General features: G+C 41.5%; 1 protein-coding gene across 18 annotated transcripts in view; it reads left to right on the plus strand.

The window, feature by feature from the left end:
* Positions 1-25,034, plus strand: part of LTBP1 (latent transforming growth factor beta binding protein 1) — a 344,698-nt gene that overhangs the window by 236,331 nt on the left and 83,333 nt on the right. For all 18 annotated transcript variants that reach the window (XM_070428970.1, XM_070428975.1, XM_070428973.1 and 15 more), the window contains 6 exons: positions 4,194-4,319; positions 5,448-5,573; positions 6,519-6,641; positions 10,536-10,655; positions 20,954-21,076; positions 23,769-23,891. In XM_070428970.1, the coding sequence (XP_070285071.1) occupies positions 4,194-4,319; positions 5,448-5,573; positions 6,519-6,641; positions 10,536-10,655; positions 20,954-21,076; positions 23,769-23,891 (741 nt within the window). The remainder of the gene's footprint in view (positions 1-4,193; positions 4,320-5,447; positions 5,574-6,518; positions 6,642-10,535; positions 10,656-20,953; positions 21,077-23,768; positions 23,892-25,034) is intronic.

Below are 25,034 nucleotides of genomic sequence, written 5' to 3' on the forward strand. Positions count from 1 at the left end.
TGATGAGGGGGAAAAAAGTCTAAAATCAGCATACTCAATTTCATATTTTTCCAAAAGCTATCTTTTTCATTTGACTCTAGAAAATATAACAGAGACACCAAACTCTTAAGTCCACCATTGGCCTTGTTGCTGGGATAGATGAGTGTTTGGTTTTCCACTGGCGTTTTGTTGTGGCTCTTTTTCCAAATTCCAAGCGGACTCTAGCGAAAATATGAACAGAATAAGCTCGTTGATTCAGGGGCAGGTGTAGTAGGAAAGGGTAGGGGATGGGATGGGCATTACGAAGGACACACAGAAGGGTCCAGGGGGAGTGGTCTCTGATGGTCTCTCTGGGAAGTGGAACAGGCTGAAGGAGACAAGACATCCCCACTTTCGAGAGTTCCACAGAGACCAGTGCTTCCTGTGTGAGGCTTGGCTATATTTCCAGGGTTATGTCAACACAGTCTAATCCACAAAATGTATGTGTGCGTTTTTGTGTGTGTGTGTTTTAAACTTCAATATATTGTTATTGATTTTAGAGAGGAAGGGAGAGGGAGAGGGAGAGAAACATCAGTGATGAGAGAGAATCATTGATTGGCTACATCCTACTGGGGCTAGAGCTGCAACCAGCGTATGCCGTGACCAGGAATGAACTGTGACCTCCTGGTTATAGGTCGATGTTCAACCACTGAGCCACACCAGCTGGGCAGAACTGTATGTTTTGACATAAACTGATCCATTCTCTGGGAAGAGGCTCACATACCTATGTGTGAGTGTCCTCTTCAAAAAATAAGAAGTGCAATGTCTTTTCCCTAAAAAACATGGAAAAAGCAGAAAACTTAACTTATCCTTCACAATGGTACCCTCAGGACTGGCCTTGCTGTGTAGCATATGTGCCAGAGAATGAGAATTTAATAGAAAAGGAGGGAAAGTGTGGGAGGAGACCTGTTTTGTAAAGTTTTAAGATAGGAGTACTAGTAATTACTTTTAAAAAAATGGTGCTGATTAACTTTTGATGACTAGTGACGAGAAAGCAGACAGAAGTGTTTGGGAGGTGTTACGACTCTTCTTTCTATGAGAAGGGTGGAGTTCTGCCTAGCGCAGGGACGAAGGGGGTCTCTGAGGCCAAACTGGGAAAAGTTACATGAACTAATGACTTGGGTGAAAAGTGGGACAAACAATGTAGAAATCACGTGTGTTTTCGTAAATGTGCCTTCGCTCCTGTGATGTGTCTCTTAGTTCCCTCTAGTGGTGTCAGAGGAATATTTTCTTACCTAAGTTAGTGCCCTCCCCAGGGGACCAGCATTTTGAAGCTGCAGCTTGATATACTTACTAATCTACGGGGTGATCAGCTAAACATGCCTCATGAATATAACTTCAACCGCACGGCTTCTATTCAAAATACTAGATTGGAAGGAAAGGCTGTTATCATTCATTTCATTTCCTGAGATTAAGGAGTTATAATTCTTAAGAATTTCTTATATCTTAGAGCTGATGTAAGAAGAAACTTAGTATGTTGGCAAACTGGTATAGGAATGTATCTGGTGTGAATTAAGCATCACCTATTTTTAAAGATTTGTATTCACACATGTAAAAATTCCATTCTGATATGCTTGAAAAGTGACAAATATTTGGTAATCAGCAAATTAGTGTGTGTGATGGAGACTGAGTACTGATGAAGCATTTCATGAAAATCTAGATATTTATAGTCTTTGATTTGTTTTGAATTTTTGTCCCTCATTATTAACTTCTATTTTTTTCTTTTTGCAAATGTGATAAATATGTCTTTTCTGTCTTACGAAAATGGGAGCTAAGAGTATAAAGATCAGTAATTACAAAGAAAACCGAGAAGTATAAATAGCAATAATTTTCAAAGAAGGCATCTAACTACAACATGGATTAGATGGTCAGAGGCGTGCTTTTGACAATATTCTACTAAAGAATTCCTATCAACAGAGCAGAGAATTCTTACCTGAGGGTCTAGGAGTATAACCTGGAGAGCACTACCTTTCACCTTCAGATTTTTATCACACATAGAAATGATAACCTTTTTAATGGAAGACCTTCTTGAATGTAAAATTATATAAGCTCATTGTAGAAGTTTTGAAAAATACAGAAAAATATAAAGAAAAAATCACTAATCCCCAAAATCATGACACTGGATTTATTTCCTTAAAATCTCCTTTTCTGTGTATTTTGTAATTTAGATGATACCTATATTAAAATTTGCTCCCAACTATATTTTGTAACAAGTAAACATTTCCTATCCTTTACTGACTATATGATAATCTATGCTGTATATGTATCTTAATTCATTTTTTGGTATAATTGCCCATCTCTCAAGTTTAAGCAATCATGTTAATCATCCATGTTTTTAGCCTTTCAAATTGTTTTCTGTTTTATATGATTTTATATTATACTGAGTGTAAAAACTATTCTTCTGAAAGTGAGTTAGCACAACCACGCTCCCTGAAGATACCAGTAATTTGCAAGTGTGTGGTTGTCCCGTACCTCCAAGTGATTTTGTGTAAAACACCGCAGCTGTGTATTCATATGCTTTCTTTTAAAGTCTACCAACTTTTCAAGTGACTTGCGTCTGGTGTCTTAAAGTCACAGCACAGCGAATAGCACTTGATGAAATAGGAAGACTGTAGTGGGGTTTTGGAGAGCAACTTCAGCCTCATGTAGGTCCTTTCCATGGTGTACCTTTGTTAACCAGTTAACTGCCACGGTATTTTGAATTTAATTAAAAAAGGTCTGCCGCTTGCAGCTATAGACACTCGTGGCGTACAAACGGTTAAGGCACTGGTTTTCACATCCTTTTCTGCAGAGTGCATGGTGGGTTATTGGTGACAGAGCACACCTGTCACCTATTTTTCTTCTCGTTCAAATTACAGACCCTCTAACAGGGCTGGGCATTAGGCAGTCATGCTGGAGGCCCCCATCTTACTCTGGGCCCCTTGGGCTCTTCCACGACGGCATGTGTTTCAAGCATCGCTTACTGTGTGATGACAGTGAACAAACAGCTATTGTTTTAAATGTGCTGTTTCTTTGTTGTATATTCTTATGGGACTTCCACAGGAGCAACAGTGATAATGATGATAACGGCTATCTCTTATTGATCCTATACAATGTGCCAGGCATTGGTCTCCATGCATTATTGACGTTATCTCCTTTGAACCTGTGGGCCTGAAGTTGGCGCTTTGATTATTCCCATGTTACACATGGAGAAAAGTGAGGCATGGAATTTTTGAGTAGCTTGCCCTCCTGTGACAGAGCTAAGAAAGGACAGCAAGCTTTGTACCCAGACTGTCTCCAAGACTGGACTTCTGACCACTGCCCCACTCCCACTGTACCATTCTGCCTCCTTACAAAGGTCATTGAAAGCGGACTATTTTACGGAGGTATGTCATCTCAGAAGGCCACCTTTGAGTCCGTAGGTCCTTTTATTAATTAAGCTCCTTTTTCTGATCTTCACCCACCATGGACTCCTATGACCCTGTGTCTATCACAGCATCTGTCTATGAGTGGAGTGAGAACTCAGGGTTAATCTGCTCAGGCTTTATGGAAGAAGCGAGTCTCAAGCAAGAATCAGTGGAAGAGTGAGGGAGGAATTTAGCAGAGAAGATTTGGAAGAAGATTCTGCTTAATCTATTTCAATAAAATATGCTCCTGTTGGAACTGGCAAATTAAGAGTAAAGTTGCACCCACAAGTTTTGCTTTGATTAGAAGTGGTACATCTTTCTTGAATATTAATGAGAAATTTTGGAGGAGGTTGAACAAGGTTGGAACTTGAATTTGGCCTCTTAACAAATGCAACGCTACCATGTATTTCTTACCGGGGCAAATCACATGATGATTCAGAAGTGAACTTGGGTGGATGGAAATTCATTGACAAGCTATCTTAGAAGTTAGGAAGCATTTATTATTTCACAACTTCCAACATGGCTCTTTCTGAGTGTCCCCCCACTCCAGTTCATCTAGAAATTGTTTCAACATTAGGAATTATTGATGACCTTGGGTGGGCCTAATGGAACAATTGATAAAGTAGTCAAATGAATTTATACTTGATTTTGGAAGTGGTCACCTTTTGTCTTTTAAGCGCATATCTGGCAATAAGCTCATCAGGAAACACAAAGGGATGTTTACCAGTAGCCATGAAACCTTTCTATCTGTTTCTCCCCCCACCCCCAACATTTTACTTATGTTTAAAGAAATCAACGAGTGTTCCGTGAACCCTGACATCTGTGGAGCAGGACACTGCGTTAACCTGCCGGTGAGGTACACCTGCATCTGCTACGAAGGCTATAAGTTCAGTGAGCAGCAGAGGAAATGCACTGGTAAGAGACATTTCATAGGCGACATTATTTCAGTTAGCCAATATTTGCACAATAAGTGCACTTTTTCTGTAATTATCGTAGGAAAATGTTACTGTGTTTAATACTATCAAGTTCTTATCCCTGAGCTAAGGATGCTCAAAAAGAGGTTTTCTTGGGGAACTGTTACCTCTTGGTTCAACTCTGCCTACTTTGCCAAGTGTAACACAATTACATAAAGGTGAAGTGATTTCCAAAATTTTTTCAGGTAAAATATATAAAATAAGAGTTCTAGAAACAGTGAGCTACAAGCATCTATTTAGCAAAATCAAATTAATGTTAACATGCACTGCAATAAATAATTATATTCTCTAATTGCATAAAGTCCGATTTCTAATAGGGATTTCTAAATTGAAAATCACCAGATGCTGACACAAAGTTATTGAGTATGCCTCTCTGGAGAAATGTGTCTCAGAAAGAGCTGGGATGGTGGTGGGTTAATCATTTTGATGTGTTAACCCTATAGTTAGTTTTTAGAAACTAAGGGTTATAAAGTGAATAAAAGCAACAGAGGCATATAGCTAATTAATACTACTTTAATATGCTAAATGCTGTTAGACAAGATTTATGACTTTTGTTATTTGGTTTTGTATACGTATGAGGGGCTAAGGAGACACCCGCCTGTTCACACTATGGTTATTTCCCTTTCATTTGCATACAGTGTGTGTGTGACTAGAGCCATAAAGTATGAAGTTGAAAGGGCAATCATGCTCCGCCTGTGAATAGAGTGGGAGAGTCCCTTTCACGCCACTGGGCCTGTCCCTGCCGTCCCAGCCTGGGAGTAGCTCAGCGAATTCCAGAGCTTCGATGAGTCCAGTTACCCGGCAGGTCCTTCTGTGTTGACCTGAAACCTGTCTCTTTGAAACACCAGAGTCACGGTTGTAGTTTTAGCTTTTGAAGCAATATGCACAGTGCGTATTCCCTCTTCCCAGGAACAGCCTTTCAAATGTTTAAGGAGAACAGTCATGTCTCCTTGTCCTCAGCGATGAAGGCTTGTGGGACAAGGGGAGTCGGCTGGTGTTTCACGAACAAGGAGACGGAGAATGTCATGCTCCAGTTCACTGATCCTTTGATCCATCATTCTCTTGACAGATATTGACGAGTGCACGCAGGCCCCACACCTCTGCTCCCAGGGACGCTGTGAGAACACTGAGGGAAGTTTCTTGTGTATTTGCCCAGCAGGATTTATGGCCAGTGAGGACGGTACTAGCTGCATAGGTAATGGCAGTGCTTCCTGTGCCTCAATTCCCCCGTCTGCCTTTGTGCCTCCCCTAAGATCCCATCCGTTCACTGCTTAGTCAGACAGCACCTGCCATGACATGGCAATCTGCTAGATGCGGAAAGATATTAAAATTGAATTCTTTTCCTCCAATCCTTTTTATTTTGCATTTAAAAATTTTTCTCAGTAACAGTTGGCATTCGTTTTTAGTTTTAGGTGTATAGCCTAGTCGTTAAGAGACATTTATGTAACTTTTGAAATGGTCTCCCCTATAAGTCTAATACCTAGCCAGCAGCATACATAGTTATTAGAATACTAGAGGCCCGGTGCATGGATTCATGCACCAGTGGAGTCCCTCCGCCTGGCCTTCGGGGATTCGGCTCTCTGACAATCCCCCGAGGGGTCCCGGATTGCGAGAGGGCGCAGGCCAGGCCAAGGGACCCCACCAGTGCACGATGGAAGGGCTCCAGGGCGTGTCTGCCCCTGTCTTGCCCAGTCCTAATCTGGGCCAATGATCAGGGCGGCCAGCCTGGGAGGGACAGCGGGAGGTTGACTGGCTGGGGAGGAACTGTAGGAGGCCTCCAGGGCGTGTCCGGCCCATCTCGCCCAGTCCCGATCAGTTGGATCCCAGCAGCAAGCTAACCTATTGGTTGGAGCGTCTGCCCCTGTTGGTCAGTGCGCATCATAGTGACTGGTCGAACGAACGGTCAGACACTTAGCATATTAGGCTTTTATTATATAGGATTATTTCTCTGACCCCTTTAAACGAAGAGTGTCAAGTGTGCACAAAGACCAGAGGGGTTAAATGTTTCTTTTGGATCCCACACAAATCAAAACCACTCAGGTGATAGCAGGAATCAGTTATTTCATTCTTAAACTACACAGGGAGAGGTTTGAAATTATAGTTTGGGAAATAACCCTCGCACTGTTTCTGCTTTCCATAGATGTTGATGAGTGCCTGCGGCCGGATGTGTGTGGGGAAGGCCACTGCATCAACACCGTGGGGGCCTTCCGGTGCAAGTACTGTGACAGCGGGTACCGCATGACCCCCGGAGGACACTGCGAGGGTGAGTGTGCTGCGAGGCGGCGGCCGCACCACTTCTGAGGCTGAGTAAGCCTGGCTGTGCAGTGCAGGGCTGGGTGCAGGGCCTGTGGCTGACGGCCCCCGCCCCCCCCCCCCCCCGCCTGGCATTTCCCTCTGCCAGTCTGTGCATGCCACCAGCTCGTCTCAGCGCCGCCCGCCTTCTGGATTCGCAGCCTCTTTGTCTCACTTCGTGGCTCTGTCTGGATTATTTTCTATATGCTCTTTCTTACACACTTCAGTATCTTCCTTCGCTGGTATTTCAAGTGAGGTCACATTAGAACAATTATTGCAGAGTTCATACAAACCCAGACTTAATTACAGTGTCTGGGTCCTTCATGTGAGGACACGGTTCAGGTGTAACCACCTTTGATTTTGTGTGTGTTCTTGACCTTTTCACCTGGATACGTTCCTTTGTCTCAACTTGTTTCTTTCACGTAGATTTTGGGACTTGCTTGCAGACTCCCCACAGAAGCTCTGTCTGATCCACTGTAGGTCACATTCCAACAGCGCCAGATGAAAATGCCTTTGTTAATGACGGCAGCCATAAATTGGCGCTCCTTACAAAAATGTTTTGAGACATTTTTATTTTTTTTTAAGAGGGACATGATATATTTTATTCATTTTAGTATTTTTATTTATTTCAGATAGGAAGAGAGAGGGAGAGAGAGATAGAAACATCAATGATGAGAGAGAATCATTGATCGGCTGCCTCCTACACGCCCCCACTGGAGATTGAGCCCGCAACCCAGGCATGTGCCCTTGACCGGAATCAAACCTGGGACCCTTCAGTCCACAGGCCAATACTCTATCCACTGAGCCAAACCAGATAGGGCTGAAAAGTTTTTATAGCATGGTCAAAGTGATGAACAATTTCACATTCTCATGTTTGGGTCCAAATTGCACACAGGTTCTTTTTGAAACCCTGATGGTACTTTTCCCTTTAATTATTTTCGTAAAGAAAACAGCATTACCCTGATCCCAAAACCAGACAAAGACATTAAAAAAAAGAAAAGAAAATTGCATTGAACTTCGGCTTAGATCCTGCCATGGGAACAGGAGGATGCAGGTGCAGGGGTCTCTGAGCTAGTGTTTAAGTAGCCCAGATGAGGGGGTGGAGCTGGGGCCCTGGGGATCCCTGCCTGGCTGCCCGAGGATCAGCCTCTTTTCTAACATGGCTGGGCGTCCAGAGGGAGGGAAGGAGGTAGACTGGTTGGGGTGGGCTGCTCTCAGCTGTCCCTTGGCGTCTGCAGGTTGGTTTTCTTCACAGTCCTATCGGCCCAGGCCTGGAGGGAGAGCTAATTAGACAGTTTTTGGCAGCCTGCGCCTGCCTCCTGCTGGCCTCTTGCCTTGGCCCCTTTGGTTCTAATAGAGAGGGAAGTGGGAACAGTGTACGTTACCGGGTCTCTGGTCAACTCGAATGAGAACAGAGCTGTGAACTGTTCACCGAGGGCCGAGGGACATGGTGAAGTGCAGGTGTGACGTGTCCCCACTCTCCTCTTCCCGGGAACTCTCTCCGCTCAGAGAGGCGGGGTGGACACAAGAGAGAGAGGAACTGTGGCATCAGCTCACGACCCCTCAGGTAGTGACTGTCTGCTTGGGAGCCAGTGATTTGGCCCCTTTGAAAGTTACTTCTTCCTCTAACATGGCCGCTGAGAAGCTGACTCTTTAGGGTTGCTGAGAATAGAAATGTGTGTTGCAGTAGCTTATATGGTGCCGGTCACCTTATTAGTTCTGAGGAAGCATTTGTTTCTTAAACTTTTCTTCTCTGATGCCTTTTCTTTTTATGTAGATCTTCTCTGTACATCTCTCGTTGTGGGAGTACTTAAAAAAAGGGTGTGTGTGTAGGTATCTGATAAGCATTTATATGCAAAGCAGCACTCCCCAAGGAGGTCAAATATGGATCTTTATGTTCTACGTACAGTCTCAGAATGAGAATATCAGACATTGAAACAATAACTGTAGCATAAGGATGGAGAGTGGGAAGGAGGAGAAAAGAAATGTTGGAAGTCCATGGGAAACAGGAGACTTTTCGGTAATATTCAACGTGTGCAGATTATTTAACAGAAATATTACCAGAGTTCCCTGTGTAAAAAAACATATGCTTCTCCCCCCATGAAAAGGCTTGAGGAGAAGAAGGAGCCAAAGAACATGGCTGTTTGCTAATTTTGTCATGGCCCCGACCCAAAGGTCCCCGGGCTCCTGGCTCACGGAAGGTTTTCTCAGCTGTCCCTGACAAGGCTGCTTTCAAACAGCGCCAGTCTCCAAGGAGCCTATTGTAGTTCACAGACATTATCTCATGCGTCCTTACTTTATTCCATTAAGATATTACCAGTCAGGTAGTCCCTGATGCATAAATGAGGGGACAAGAGAGCAGGTGAGGGCAGCAGGAAATTCAGGGATGTTATCTGGTGTTGCTCAGTTGTTGCACCTTATTTATCGGACCAGCCTCCCTCGGTGACCTTCTCTGACTTAGCAGTTGCAGTTCTGTTTAAAAAAACATCCCATCCAGAGAATAATGTCATGCTGTTTGGAAAGTGAAACTGGCGAGCATCATCATCTTTTTGTAGAACAAGAAGTCCCAGAACATCTGACCTAAAAAAAACCCACACACACAAAACCACTGTGTGTCATTGTCTATTGGCAAGAATTTTTCACCGATAGGAAAAATAATTACAATGCTGGCCTGGTGTTGATTCTGTTACTATCGTCTTCAACTCTTTTACTTCAAGCATTTTTTTTTTTTTTTACATACATCCAGGGGTATGTCATGGGAGATCATTTAAAGAATTTACCAGAATGAAGATGTCAAATGCCCATGCCTGTTCTGTGTATCCATCACGTATTTCTTTCACTTTTCAGCTTATGTCCTGAGGTATCTGTCTATACTTGAAGTATGATTAGAGGTCTTCTATACATTTTATATTGAGACACTTAGACATTAAATCCACTCACTGAAATTAAAAAAATCCAACTCCAGAAAAACACTTACTTTAAATATATCCTACGTTCTTCCCCCATTTTGTTTAACTATTTTTAAAAATGCCTCAAGCTATTGGAGTCATTATCTCTGCCACAGTCCCACCCTTCTTTAAGGTGTTTTGTCCTCATATGGAAGAGAACAATGATTAGTAACGTCAGTTAGCTGTGAACGTGAAAAGAAAGGTGTATTTTTACCAGAAAATACTACCAGATGATCTTATCACCATGTTTGCTGGGAAGTCTTGAAAGTATGTGATGAGTTCATTCTCTTCTAGTGTTTTTTCTTTCTACTTCCAAGGAATTCCTAGCATATGAAAGGTTTTAAATTATTTAAACCCAGGATGTTTTTGAGCCCATGAGGCCAAAGTGAGGATTTCCCCAGAGCGTCAAGTGCCTGTAGCGCTGACTTGTCGCTGGGTGGATATACAGGGTGGGGCAAAAGTAGGTGTACAGTGGGGAGTATTTGAAACACAGAGTTTATTCTTGTATTCACTATGGTATCATTGTCCACATGGACAACTGTAAGCCTACTTTTGCCCCACCCTGTATGGCTTTCTCCTGCTCACCCCTATTCTCTGTCTTTTTTTCTGGCAAACTGCACACTTGCTTGAAAGGTTTGATGTCCAGAAAGTTGGCCCAGAGACATTGCGAGCTCCCAGACTAGGGAGTTCAGGCCCTCCAGTTGGAGAATTGGGTCCCACGACTTCCTGGGAATGTGTGTAAATGTTTCGGTCAAGGTGTACCTGGCCGTGCATGATCGCTGTGTGTTTATAGACCTGTATCACTTAGCCGGTTGTTTTCCCCACCAGGTAGGGCAGGCATTTCCCCCCTTTATCACAAAAGTGTTTGCTGTAGTATCCTGATAAAATGCCTGTGACCTAGCTTTTTGATTTTTCAGATATTGATGAGTGTTTGAGTCCAAGTACTTGTCCAGATGAGCAATGCGTCAATTCTCCTGGATCTTACCAGTGTGTTCCCTGCACGGAAGGGTTCCGAGGCTGGAATGGGCAGTGTCTCGGTAGGTACCACAGAGTTCTTATCATATAGTTTTATTTCTTCTGTCTGGCCTGTTTTCTGACAGAGTGGTGTAATGCCAAATGAGCCCTCTTTCAAAATAAAATATAAATAAATACACACACATACATATGGAATGTAACAAAATATTATTCAAAGACAACTTCAAAGAAAAGTTCTAAGTAAGTTTCAACCATGGAGAAAATAAGGAAGTGAGTTGGCATGAGGAATGTGGGATTTTTACATGCAACAAATAATCCTGGTAGAAACACATTGTTACCTGATGTGTTAAATAACCAAAACTAAATAAAATAATCACCACAGGGAGAACAGTGGAAAGCAGAATACTTAAAAAGTGAGAAAAGGCATAAGAAGAAGCTGTCAGAGACCACATAGAATTAGGAAACATACAAACACAAACTTGCAGCAGATATAGCAGACGCAGAAAGGGAAATCTTGGATTGATTGCTCATGTCCCTTATATAATACATTTATTCGTTTAAGTATTTAATAAATAGTACCTGCATCAGGCACCGAGAGAGATCTGATATACTTGCTTCGGTTCTAGTTACACGGGCTCTCACTAACTGTCTCCTTTCGTGGCCTTCCTGGGTGTTTCTGTCTACCATACAAAATGTTCCTTAAAAGTTGAACTCTTTTGCACTCCATGCCAGACTCTTTTCTTTCATTCATTCCTTCTATCCTTTCTTTCACAAATGCTGGACAACTTACTATATATGCTCAGAGTTGTACTGAGTGCCGGGGTACATCAAGTGCCTTTTTCAAGGAACTTACTATCCAGTGGGGAAAATGGGTAACCACCCAGATATCTCATAAATCAGTGCAAATGCACAGCTGATAAAAGGGCTAGAAAGGGATGGTTGTGTGACACGACAAGAGCCTGTACTCTAATGAGTTGCCTCTAGGAAAATTCTTGAGTTAATTTTTAATTGGGGAAGGCGATGGGAGGGAGAACGTTTTGGACAAAGGAAACAGCATATGCAGGGGGCTTGTAGAAAGAGGCGGTCATGTTCCAGCAGCTGAAAGGACAGTGTGGCTGAAGGACAGAGATCAAGGAAAGATTTGCTGCAGGATGAGGAGTAGAACATGCCAGACCTTCTGGGTCTGTTAAAAATGTTGGCCTATTCTTGCAATTCTGGGGAGACACTTAGGTACTTCAGGAAGTGTGGTATAGGTAGGCCTGGCAAAAACACTCTCCATTTCAAAGCTTTGGACTCAGCACCAGGCAGCATGAGCTGTACCTGGTGCAGGTGGCCCCAAACCCTGAGCCTCATGCCCATCCCAAGAGCGTCTATGAATGGAATTGTGAGATGTTGATCTTCGGGGAGAAGAAAAGATTTTTTCATTCATTGCTTATTTGATAAGATTTTGTTTACGACGTCTGTGTTGGTCAGAAAGTGCATTTGGTTTTAATTTTCCGATTTGGCATACATTTTATAGTTGTCTATGAAGGTTCCATTCGTGCTCTCATTTCCACATACGGATGGATATTATAACCCAAGAGCAGATCCTGAACTGTACCTTACATAGCTAAGTGGTGATATAAACACAGCCCTGATTCATGAATTTGCTAATGGAATGTGACTGACCAAATTGGCAAGTGATTGCTCTTCAATGTAAATGCATTTGTCTAGATTGGGTAGTAATAATAATAAATGGCTTCTCATACCTAGATGTATACAATAAATCTAATTGTGGCCACTTTGCTCCAGTTGTAGTGACAGAAACACAGCACCTCATTTAAAAGTAATTTCACTTTGTCAACCAGATTAGTAAAATCATACGCAGAAACATTAAGTCACTGTGCTACGCAACCAAAGTCACACACTTAGCCACTTGTTCTAAGCAATAGCTTTCGTTTTTGCATTCCGAAGGTCATGCATCTCCTATTAAAAGTAGACAGCGTACTTTTTCCTTCTGTTCTGGGTCAAAAGTTGGGCTCTTTGTCATCTATAGATCAAGCTTCTCTGTGGTATAATTGCAGTTCCTTCCATTGCTCAGTTGGACTTGTGCTCATTCTGAATTCCTCATGAGGGCTTTTGCAGATGATACCAAAATGGATTTTCCATCATAATTTTTTTATGGCAGTAGAGCTTTCAAATGTTGAAAAGTTGAGTGTGACAGAAAGCAGAAAGATATTGCAATAAACCCTTCTGCTCATATTGAGCCAATGGATGGATTGGATTTTTCTGCTAAACTCTGACAGTGCTCACGAATACCCAGCCACTCCTCTTTGTGTCTGTACCTTTGTGGAGTTCAGTTCTCACCTTTGTACTTGTGGGACTCCAGAAGGTGTAGTCCTTACTTAATCTTACCTTTATGTTGAGCTCATGGGTAACACAACTTGATCTATATGTATTCATTTATTTAGCAATTGAGTGCCTACTGTGAGCCAGGTGTTTTTGTAGACTTTGGGGATGGAGAGTAAACAACGTAAATTCCCTCCTCGCATTGCACTTCTACTGTAGAGCTACTGTGCTTACAAATAAGTAACTCAACAATGAGAAGTATATGGTGTGTCAGATATGATGAATGCCATGAAGGGAAGGAAAGCAGCGTAAGAAAGAAGAGGAGTGTTATAGTTTCTGTGGTGGTCAGAGATCAGGCATTTACAAGGTGTTCCTTGTTAACCATTTGCTTTGTCTCTAACAGTTATTTGTGAGTAGTGGCATTTTATATCCTGTTAGTTCAGACAATTTAGAATACATTGATGAGACTTTTATTGTCCAACTCTTAATGTATGAGAACAGTAAAGACTTTAAAAAGTTCCCAGATCTCACTGTTTGAAGAAAAGCCCTACACCTGGCATTTGCTAGTGATCACCGATAGAAATAATTGCTACATCCAGGGCTGTTCTGTGCCATATGTCTCATAGTCTCCTTCTTCTACTACCCTCCTCTCACTCACTCATATTTTAAAGTTATGTGATTAAACTTGTGCAGTGTTATACAGAATAGGACTTTTATTTGGCATTATGCTTGGTGCTTGCTTTTTTGTGTGTGTACTCTGTCCATCTTCATTCTGATTTGGCTCATTTTTATTTGAAATGGTTTAATTGGGAATTAAGAATTGCTTTTTTGACCCTTGTATTCTGCAGGGATTTGCTGCCAGTTACACTTTCTGATTCTTTCACTAACTAAACGGTGGACTTGCTGAAACCATTGATGGCCTGTTTGTTTTCATGCCATGTACACTGGGTCTTACTGATTAATGCTTCTCCCTGGTTGATGAATTAGGACAGAAATTGTTTGGGGCAGAAACAGGTAAAATGTCAGCAGGTGTTGTCACAGGGAACACACTCTTTCCTAGGGTTTAGCCCAGGACACATAGTCCTTCATTCTCAATAGTTTTGTCCACTCTCAAAATATCTACCCCTCAATATTTTCTGGCAACTCTTTTTGGACCTCTGTTAATGTAGCATCTTCTTTCAAGTTGTGGATTTTGGTCCTCTCTTGAGAGCCACTTTCATCATTCAACACTGTATTCCTTGGACCTCACATTCAGCCTGGAGTTGTTGCCCATTCGATCCCCACCTCTAATGACTATTTCAACACCTTGAGTTCTGTCTACTTCCAACTGGCTGCTCCAACCAGGACTTTTCTTGAGGAGAGCCAGCCTGGCAGGTACTCAATTTATAGGTTTCTCTTGACTCCTGGAGAACTAGCCTGATTCCAACCCAACTAGATTATTCCCCAAAGGAAATTCTCTCATATTTCATTGTTTAAAGGTACTTTCCAGTAACTCTGACATAAAGATCACATTTCCCTGAATTTAGGCAGATTGGGGATCGTGTGACCGCTCTGAAGCTTAGTTTTAATATCTGTAAAATAGGATTTGAAATACTTTCTTCATAGGGCTTATTGTCAGAATTAAGTGAGCGCTATAAAGTCCTTAGTAAGGTGTTTGACATAAAGAAGGACTCCATCAATGTTAGAATTCTTCTTTCCCCAACCCTGGTACCCTCCCTTGTATCTTCCTTGACCTGAAATACATACAAGATGGCAGCTGAGCTGACCATCTATCTTTTATGAATATTATAAAATGTCAACATCCGACTTATCCCTAAACCATTATATGCTAAAGGAATCTCTAATCCGTCAGCAAGTTATTGAGCACCTAACTATTTGCCTGCCAGACGCCAGAGAAGATTTGAGACTGTGAAAAAGCAAAATAAAACAGAGTAGAATGTGGTTACCTGGGGTTGGGGTGGGGTGTTGGGGAGATGTTTAAAGGTGCAAACTTGAAACTCTTGATAAGTACGTTCTGAAGACCCAGTCCACAGCATGGTGATTGGAGACAGCAGCACTGGATTATAAACTTCAGAGAGACTAGATCTTAATTGTGATAGAGGTGTTAGCTAATGCTACTGTTTCACAACATATAAGGTACCAACGCATCCCTTAAACTTATATAATGTTATGTGTCAATTACAACTCAAAACAAAAAAAATACTTTTGTGAAGGAAACATGCCTGTGTGAGAATAACAACAAAAAACCTCACTTTATGTAGTTTACAAAGGGCTTTGACTTTGTGGTTTTATTTGATCCTCCTGGCAATCTTTCCTGTAGTACAGATAGAGAACCTGATTCCCAAATAGGTTAATAGGCTTGCTCAAGGTCAGAGGTAAGACATGGCAGGGCTAGGACCAGATCCCAGACACTCTTTCTCCAAAACAATTTTTTTGTGTTGTTCTACACTGTATCTCCTGTCTCTCTCATGTGCACTCAAGAAAACTCAAGAGCAAAACAACATAATTAACATAATAAGGAAAGGAAAGTTCATAGGAAGGAGACGTCTGTGTGGGCTGGAGTTGCCCCTTGCACGATGTAATAGTAACGGCTGGGGGACGCCAGAGTCAGAGATGTCAGACCTGCCCCATAGATAGCCCGGTTGAGTTTTGCTGAAAGACACGGTTGCTGTTGGAAAGGTAAAGTAAGAAGCCAGTGAGTTGGTGGAATTCGTGGAATTGATCTGCCCAGGCTGTCCTTGGCTCCTTACCGGGGATGTGCATAGCCTTGGCTGGCTTCCAGTTCTGAAAAGCAGTGCTGCGTCTTCAAGGACCATATATTTTTGTAGACAGCTCTGCTACTGCATAAATTGGTCAGAACTGACAGCAGGCCGGAGACCCTGAGGATTTACTGTACCTTAAGTGCACTTGAGGTGTTTGGGTCACACTGGCCTACCCAGTGTCTGTCTCTCATTTGTCAACTATGTGTTTCTGTCCAGTATGGTCTCTTATCATCTTTAGTATAAAAGACTGTGTGTGAAGAGTAGTTAAGGGATCATTGAAGTAATAGCATGTTTGGGGCAAGGAGTAATCCTAGACTTTTAAGTAGCTATAGTGATAGAATAAGAAGTTTCCACCCTCCTTCCCCACCTCCCCCCATATCAAATGATGCTCATTCATGAAGTCCACATTGGTCACTAAGGAATTAAATAAGGCTGAATGGACGCTGAAAAATGCCTGGTTCACAGTGTGGACAAGTTCACCTCCTTGAAAGTACAGGAAGTAATGCAGGCCAATGGTTGCTGGAACCAGTCCTGACCCACGCCAAGGACCTAAGTGAAGTGGAGGGGGTGGGTGCAGCACAGCGTTGGGCTGACTGGTGTAAAATCAGCCACTGAAAACCCTTGGTGACTTAGAAGTCAGGCCCACCAGGTAGTCTGGTGTGTTCCCAGGATATTAGGAAGGGAAATTTCAAAAGAGTTCCTGACTCCGATGAAATACATCCCAAGGCAGCGAGAGAATTGCAGGTGGGATTGCTGGCCAGCTGGGAGTCATCTTTGTGAAACGGTTGAGGATGGAAAGTTGCCAGAGAGCTGGAGAGAGATTAATGTCCTCATTTCCCCCTAAAGAGGAAAGAAGGTGGAATCAGGAGCTAATGACCCATGAACTTCAAATTGATCTTGACAAAGAACTGTAGACTACAGGATTCAGGTGATGAGGTGAAGCACTTTTAAATGAAAGCGATGATCACAAGAATCAGCCAGAGTTCAGTCAGGGCAAACCATGCCAGACTGTCTTGAGTGCTTCCTCAGGGAGAGCGATTAGAGGGGTAGGTCAGGAGCTACTCCGGGTGTGGCATTTCTGGTTTCAACACGCCATTTGTTGCAGTCTGTCGGGGGATTGTAGATGAGAAGGATCCATTGGGGTTGGGCAATAGAATAGTGAGGAGGATTCATAAACTTCTGAACTATCATATCCACAAAGTGCTGGTCTCATAAATGCCAACAACTTCCTTACTGCGGGAGGTTTTCATTCATTCATTGAAGCCACTTTTTCTGTGGACACGGTGTTTTTCATGATAAAATTCCCTTTTGAACTCACAATGTATATGCAGTGTAAGAATTTGGGTAATGTGGCTCTCGTATAAGACTGTAATCTTAGAGTAAGGTGAGTTTTGATCTCCGATATAGACGTTACTGTCTCCCTCTGCTGGGGGGAGGCTGTGAGTGATGGGTGCTGAGGTGGGCAAGGACCACCTTGTTTCCCACGGCATTGATCCTTCCAAGGGTTGGAAGGAAGGATTGCGGGGACCAGCCCTTCTGTCCGTACCACTCGAGACCCCCCAAGTTTGTGACCTTGACCAAACTGAAGAACACTGGGAACCACTGAGGATTTTTAAAGTAGAGGAACAAACATTGATTGGATCTGTGTTGTAGAAACGTTACTCTGGCTGTAGGTTGGGTAATGTTAGAAGAGGGCAAGACTGGAAATAGAGAAATAAACGGCCATGGCAGTAATACATGTGGGAGAGAATGGTAGAATAGGAATGAAAAGAAAGTGAGGATATTTGAGAGATATTTGGAAGGTAGGATTGATAGGACTTGGTAATAAGTGTAAGAAATCTAGAAAGGATGATGCCCATGTTTCTGACTTGGGCACTTTAGAGGGTAGTGGCACCATGTACTGACATGGGAGACAGCATTCAGAGGAAGCAGTGGGGAAGGTCAGTTTTGGCCGCGAAGACTCAGAGGTGTCTCATAGACTGACCTGCTGGATGTGGGGATCTGCAGTTTAGGAAACAGGTCTGGGCTAAAGATACAACACTGAGTTTATTTTACATCCACCAAGTGAGGCCCCATCTGGATACATGTCTTCTATATAGAGATTCTTTTTTAATTGAGGTATAATTGACATATAATGTTATATTAGTTTCATATGTACAACATCGTGATTCAATATTTGTTTACATTGCAAAATGCTCACCACAGTAAGTCTAGTTAACATGCGTCACTATACATAGTTACAAATTCTTTTTCTTTTTTTTTCTTGTGATAAGCTACTTTTAAGATCTTCTCTATTAACAGTTTTCAAATATGCAATGCAGTAGTTTTAACTGTAGTCACCATACTGTGCATGACATTCCCAGGACTTACTTTATTTATTTTTAAAATATATTTTATGGATTTTAGAGAGAAAGGGAGAAGGAGAGAGAGAAACATCAACGATAAGAAAGAATCATTGATCGGATGCCTCCTGCACGCCCCCTATTGGGGGTTGAGCCCACAACCCAGACATGTGCCCTAGACCAGAATTGAACCATGGACCCTTCCGTCCACAGGCCAACGCTCTATCCACTGAGCCAAACCAGCTAAGGCTGAATTACTTACTTTATAGCTGGAAGTTTGTACCTTTTGACCCCATGTAAAGGTACTTTTATAATATTTTACTATATAGTTAACTTTCCCAAGGGCATGAGCTCCATTAAGGCCAAATTCTCATTGAATTTAAACTGCTAGGTCTCCATGTGAATGATTGACTTGCAAGGATTCTGGCTCCATGCAATTATGTCTATAATAACTGAAGAATAAAGACATCAGAATACCCTAGGTATTTCAAGGCATTCTGCTTCATAGTTAATCATGGTAGTCGCCTGACAAAATAGAACTGTTATAAGTATCTCATGAATAGTAATCGGTAATGCCTATTCATTTACTTTAGAGAAATATGGTCTTGAACTGATTTTGCTATTACGTTCTCCAGCCCTGTAAGTCACATTCCCTGGTGCATGAATAATTAGAGAGAGCGAGCCATACATTTTTCAAGTTGTTACCATTTTTTTTCAAGCGAACCAGATGCTAAACTTGACATTTTCTCGCTGCTGTCAGGAATGGCCATGCTTAGTGTCAAGGCTCATTCTGTCCCACTGTTTACTTTGGCTTCGGTGTTTGGCTTCTTTCAAGTCACTTGCCTTCCATGTGTACAGAGGTGGGTTCCCACACAGGCGGGACGGAGCGTGTGTCAGCCTGGAAGTGCTGTTCTTGCTGTGATGGGGAAGAGTCGGTTCACCATGGTTAGTGGTTGTGGAGAGCGGGTAGAGCCGCCTAAGCAGTGCCAATTGCTTGGCTGATCTCTGTATGAATGTGGAACCCACCTGCGCACACAGACTTCCCTTTCTTTACCGTATTTTGCTAAGACTTTATTTCTCAATTTTATTGTAAGAAAAGTAGAATACAGCTTTAATGAAATGCGGGGCAAATGAATGCACTCTGAATTCTGGATTGCTGACCGGAAATGAGATCTCTGTTGTTGATGTGTCCATGACTCTCCATCTGTTAACGTTGAGAACCTTAAGAGGGTAGAAGGCTGTTTTTCCTTTGCAGTGAGCATTGTCAAAGGAAGTGGATGAAATCAGGAGCCTTTTCCTCCTTATTGTCTGTCTGCCTTATCATTAAGATGCAATGGTTAAGTAACAGACTGCTTTACAATTAAGCCTGAACTGTGATGCTGTGTGTATGTGTGTGTGTGTGTGTGTGTGTGTGTGTGTGAGCACTTTGGGCTTTGTTTTCCTCTCAGGCTTTGGTTATTTATGCTACATTATGTCTTCCCACTACAACATACAGTGGACTTACCCAGGGGCATTCAAATGGGGCTCAGAACTCCAATTTTTCTTTTTTAATTAATAATGTTCTCATAGGAGCTTAATGAATGCTTTATTTCATTGAATGAAATCAATGAACACTTAGATGAGTATTTTTGCAAATAATAAAAACAAACATAAAAATCGCTCTCTGTTTCTATCACTAAACTTAACTTTGTCTACGACAGAAACTTACAGCCAAGTTAGAAGGGTGTGCTTCGGTGGTAGCACTGACTGGATTTCAATCTCAGAGCCGCCACTTTCTAGCTGTGTGGCTCGGGCAACCCTATTGGATGTCTCTAAGTCATGGTTCCTTCCTCTCTGGAAAGTGGTTCGCTGGACTTTGTTAGGATTAAATGAGATAATATAGGTAAAGCCTTTAGTGCCTGCATCCAGGAAGTACTTGATAAAGATTAGCTATTATCTGCCTCTTTGGCCTGTAGCATACCTTCTGACTGCCCAAATAGCCTTACATTTGTCCCCAGACTGTTTTTATAATGCTGGTTTTGTTAGTTTTTTTCACCTATTACACTTTTCCTTGAGGTTTCTCTGGGACCCCAGTCATAGCTTTTGCTCCCGTGAATCCTCACATCTTACTGAACTCAGTTCTCCAAGCAGAGCTTGACGCATCTTTGCTTCCTTGGAATATGTTCTTTTGTAGGGGATGTTGCTCCCAAACCAGTCTCTCTTCTGCTCCCCTGTCTTCCGTTGAATTCATTCATACAGCATGTTTGGTTCCTTTTGTCAGTTACTTTGTAGGGAGTAAATTAAGGCATAGAACCATCATTTAAGCAGCTCACACCAGAGCTTTTTCTTTTTTTCTTTTTTTTTTAAATTTTTTTTTTATTTTTTTTAATTAAATCTTTATTGTTCAGATTATTACATTTGTTCCTCTTTTTTCCCCCCATAACTCCCCTCCTTCCAGCTCCCACCCCACCCTCCGCCCTCACTCCCCACCCACTATGTTCATCCATAGGTGCAGATTTTTGTCCAGTCTCTTCCCGCATCTCCCACACCCCTTTTCCCCCCAAGAATAGTCAGTCCATTCCCTTTCTATGTCCCTGATTCTATTATAATCACCAGTTCATCCTGTACATCAGGTTATTTATTCACTTGATTCTTAGATTCATTTGTTGATAGATGCATATTTGTTGTTCATAGTTTGTATCTTTACCTTTTTCTTCTTCTTCCTCTTCTTAAAGGATACCTTTCAGCATTTCATATAATACTGGTTTACACCAGAGCTTTTTCTCCTTCTAAGGGTTAATTTGAAAGTTTATCTTACAGATCTTTTGAAGATCCACTATTTTTTTTCTAACTAAATTCAAGTTTCTTCATGTTTTATTTCTTTCTTCTCTGACCTACTTTTGTTTGTTTGTTTTATAATTTCCCTTCCCAATGGCACCATTCCTCAAGATGTGGATGAGTGCCTGGACCCGAAGGTCTGCGCTAATGGGACCTGCTCCAACCTTGAAGGCTCCTACATGTGTTCCTGTCACAAGGGCTACACCCCGACCCCAGACCACAAGCACTGCAAAGGTAAAGACTGTCATCACCTCTCTCCGTTTTGTTTGAACTTCCATTAGGAATATGTTAGAGTAACTAGCCTTATAAAGGGACCCTCATTACCTGTGGTTTATTTTCACTGAGCTACTTGGGTATGCAGACCATAGCTACGTATACAACGGAAGATAGTGTATTTTTACAGAGCATCTGTAAACCATAGATCTGTTTATTTAAGTTTTTTTCTGTTTCTATAAATAATATGTACAGTTGCACAACTCTGTGAATATACAGAAACATTGAATTGCATACTTTAAATAGGTGAATTGCATGGTATATGAATTAGATCTCATTGAAATTGCTACTAAAATAAACATACCCAAGATGTGGGTTTGATCCCTAATTGGGGCCTGTACAGGAGGCATCAACATCTCTCCCACATCAACATCTCTCTCTCTCCGTCTCTCTCTCCTGCTCTCTCTCCCCCTTTCTCTCTCTCTCTCTCAAATCAATAAAAACTTATCCTCGGGTGAGGATTTTTTGAAAAGTTCCTATCTTCTCCTTTAGAAACCTATATAGGCACTAAGTGTTTTCCTTATTCATCAAACAAAACCTTTCCTTTTTATAAGAATAAACTACATAACATCCTTTTTCTTTAGTTATTTCATCATCTTTTCCAAACCACATCCGCTCATAGATGTCAAATTCTTCCCAGGTCATAAATCTCTCTCTTTTCCAACTTTGTAGCAAAGCTGCTAATCTCACCTTGTGGATGGTCTGAAATAATTGACTTTGTCTTCACCTCACTAAATAGACTGACAGCCTTTATCAGGTTATAAATACATTACCTAATGTGTTAATTTATTTCTGCTTTATTTTTTGCATCTCTTTGCATCTGTGCAGTTTAGCACTCACTGTATGTCCTAATTTTATACATAACTAGAGGTAGTCTCTATTTGAACTCTGAGCTGGACTTATCAAAGGAATATGTGCAAAAAGTCTCTTAATTATCTTTCACAGAGAATAATATTTTATTTTCATCTCTTGGCGCAAAAGAGAGATGACATTTGTCCTGCATGCCTGTTCTTTAGAAAGCTTTCTTTTATCATAGGAGTTTTGTCCCTCCTCCGAAACGAAAAATGCCTTTTGATCTGTAGAATTAAACAGCCTCTGTTCCCCTTGGTTATTTTAAAGACCCAGCAGTCACCTGATTCAAGATAACTGGGTTGCCTCAAGTTATTCCAAATGTGCATGTCATTACTTATAATGAATTACTTCTGACAGTCTTCCCAAGACAAATGAGGAACTTATGTAAGATGCCTGGCTTACCCTGCCGGTACTTGGAATGGAGGGTCTATTCTTGTGGCAGACATCGTCACATGAGAATACTTAATTTGTCATCTTCTTTGAGAAAATCAAAAAGAGTCCAAGGCACTAAAAATGTTGTCATACATTACATGAGATCCAACACACTACAGGAGCCGTTGTTGGTCTCAAGTTCTTGAGCTGAGAGACCTCAAGTATTTTATAGAATGTGCTGAAAGAAAATATGGTGTAGGCTATTCTTTGCTGTCGGTCACTCCTAGAACTAATAGACTTAGAGTGTGGAAAGGTATAAAATAATTCTTCAAATGAAATTCAGTTCACTTATTTGATTTCTCTTTTAGTAGTCAACAATTGGCAGGCAGGACTTATGTATAAATAAGAGGGATCAATAACACAATAAGTGAAACAAAAGTTTATAGTACATTAATTGCTACATAAAATTAAATGGGAAAAAAACCCAAATTCCTGAAATACAGTTAGATTAATAGTTCATGTTAGCTTTTTTAAGGAAACTTCTAACAACTCAAGACCTTGCTTGTATCAGGAGAAAATCAAAAGGTTAATGCCTCCCTAGAAAGTTAAATTTTGTGGTTAGAGTGTTGGCTCCCGCACCAAAGAGTGTCAGGTTTGATTCTGGGTCAAGGACACATTCCTGGGTTGCAGGTTGATCGCCGGCAATCAATGTGTCACTCTTCTCTCTCACATCAGTGCTTCTCTCTCTCTCTCTCTCTCTCTCTCTCTCTCTCTCTCTCTGTCTCCCCCTGCCCACCAATAAATAAATAAGTTCAGTATCTTTTAACACAACTGTTTGATTTTTTACTTTTTCAGCTTCTTCTAAATACAGGAGACATGTTTATTTCTCTCCATTACTGCCTTCAATATGGTTTTGTTTTTAAAATTCTTGGTAGAGTCTTAATTCAACCTTCTTTCCTGAAATTTCTACATACTGCCAATTGTCACTATTTTGTGTTTGAGGTTCTGTCTTCTATTTTCAACTCTCAAATATTTCATCTTGTGTTTCTGCTATAGTCAAAGTATGGGAGAGATGGCAAAGGGCTTCATGTTATATTAAAAGTAGCTTTAACTTGCTCATAACTTTATTGTCTATTTGTAACTTTTTCCATTCCACAGTTCAGCTGCTGAGGTTGATATGAGGAACATCTAGTGAGCTGAATCAGACTAAAATTTAGAGGGTCTCATATAGGAAGTATTATTATTTTTGTAATATTAACCCCAGAATGTACTGTAGAGAACATTACATTCCCCCTTTTCTTTATTTATAGAAAACTTAAATGGAACACCTTGTGGGCAGGGACTTAGTTTAGTCTGAGTTGAGACTAAACTAAGTCACTAGTCTAGATATGACCTAATTTCAAACAGTTGTCATTGTATGTGTTTACAGATATTGATGAATGTCAGCAAGGGAATCTCTGCATGAATGGGCAGTGCAAAAACACCGAGGGCTCCTTCAGGTGTAGCTGTGGGCAGGGCTACCAGCTGTCAGCAGCGAAAGACCAGTGTGAAGGTAGGAGTGTGGCAATATGAGCTCCTCTGCTTTTAGCCTGAGACCCTGGCCTGGAACAGGTGCCCTCGGGAAAGTGAGGCACTACATCGAGGATGGCTTTCTAGTCCCAGGAAGCAAGCGACTTACACTTACGTCAGGAAAGTCAATGAAACAATGGAAAATATGTAAATTTGAAAAATAGGTAATTAGTGATCAAGTGGTTGGGCATTCATATGAGTAAGAAAAAATATTGCTCTCTGTATTCCTTACTACAGAAAATCAATTCAGTTGAATTCATTTGAAAGTTGTGCACACTAGGATTCTTGCAATTAGAAGGTCATCATATCAGTCTGATATGTGCTATGGAATGTTAATGACCTTAACTTTTATGGGTATTCAGCTTTACAAAATTTTTCCTTTAAAAAAAAAATCACTAAAGAAGACTTCAGCAAGACTACATTCGTGTCCCCTTCTACTCGGGGATAGAGTTTGTGAAATATGTCCTATTCCTACAGGTGACAGTGAGGAGTTTGGACCTCACTAGGCTTGACCTTAGGCTTAAAAGAACTTTAATTGATCTCAATACAAAAAATCACTTTCGGGTAGTAAATGAATCTGTGGTACTCTTTTCCAATAATACCTCATTTACGGTCATAGGCAGTGGGCTGCAGTGTGCAACTCTCTAGACCAGTGGTTCTCAACCTTCTGGCCCTTTAAATACAGTTCCTCATGTTGTGACCCAACCATAAAATTATTTTTGTTGCTACTTCATAACCGTAATGTCGCTACTGTTATGAATCGTAATGTAAATATCTGATATGCAGGATGGTCTTAGGCGACCCCTGTGAAAGGGTCATTCGACCACCAAAGGCAGGGATTTTCAAACTACGGCCTGCGGGCCACATGCAAATACAAATATTGTATTTGTTCCCGTTTTGTTTTTTTACTTCAAAATAAGATATGTGCAGTGTGCATAGGAATTTGTTCATAGTTTTTTTTTTAAACTATCATCCGGCCCTCCAACGGTCTGAGGGACAGTGAACTGACCCCCTGTTTAAAAAGTTGGAGGACCCCTGGCCAAAGGGGTCGAGACCCACAGGTTAAGAATCGCTGCTCTAGACTATCACAGAGCGTCATAGTCAAACCTATAAAAGAAAGCTAAGA

Source organism: Myotis yumanensis, unplaced genomic scaffold (assembly GCF_028538775.1).
Source record: "Myotis yumanensis isolate MYYU_CA2020_CCGP unplaced genomic scaffold, mMyoYum1.0.hap1 SCAF_11, whole genome shotgun sequence".
NCBI lineage: Eukaryota > Metazoa > Chordata > Mammalia > Chiroptera > Vespertilionidae > Myotis > Myotis yumanensis.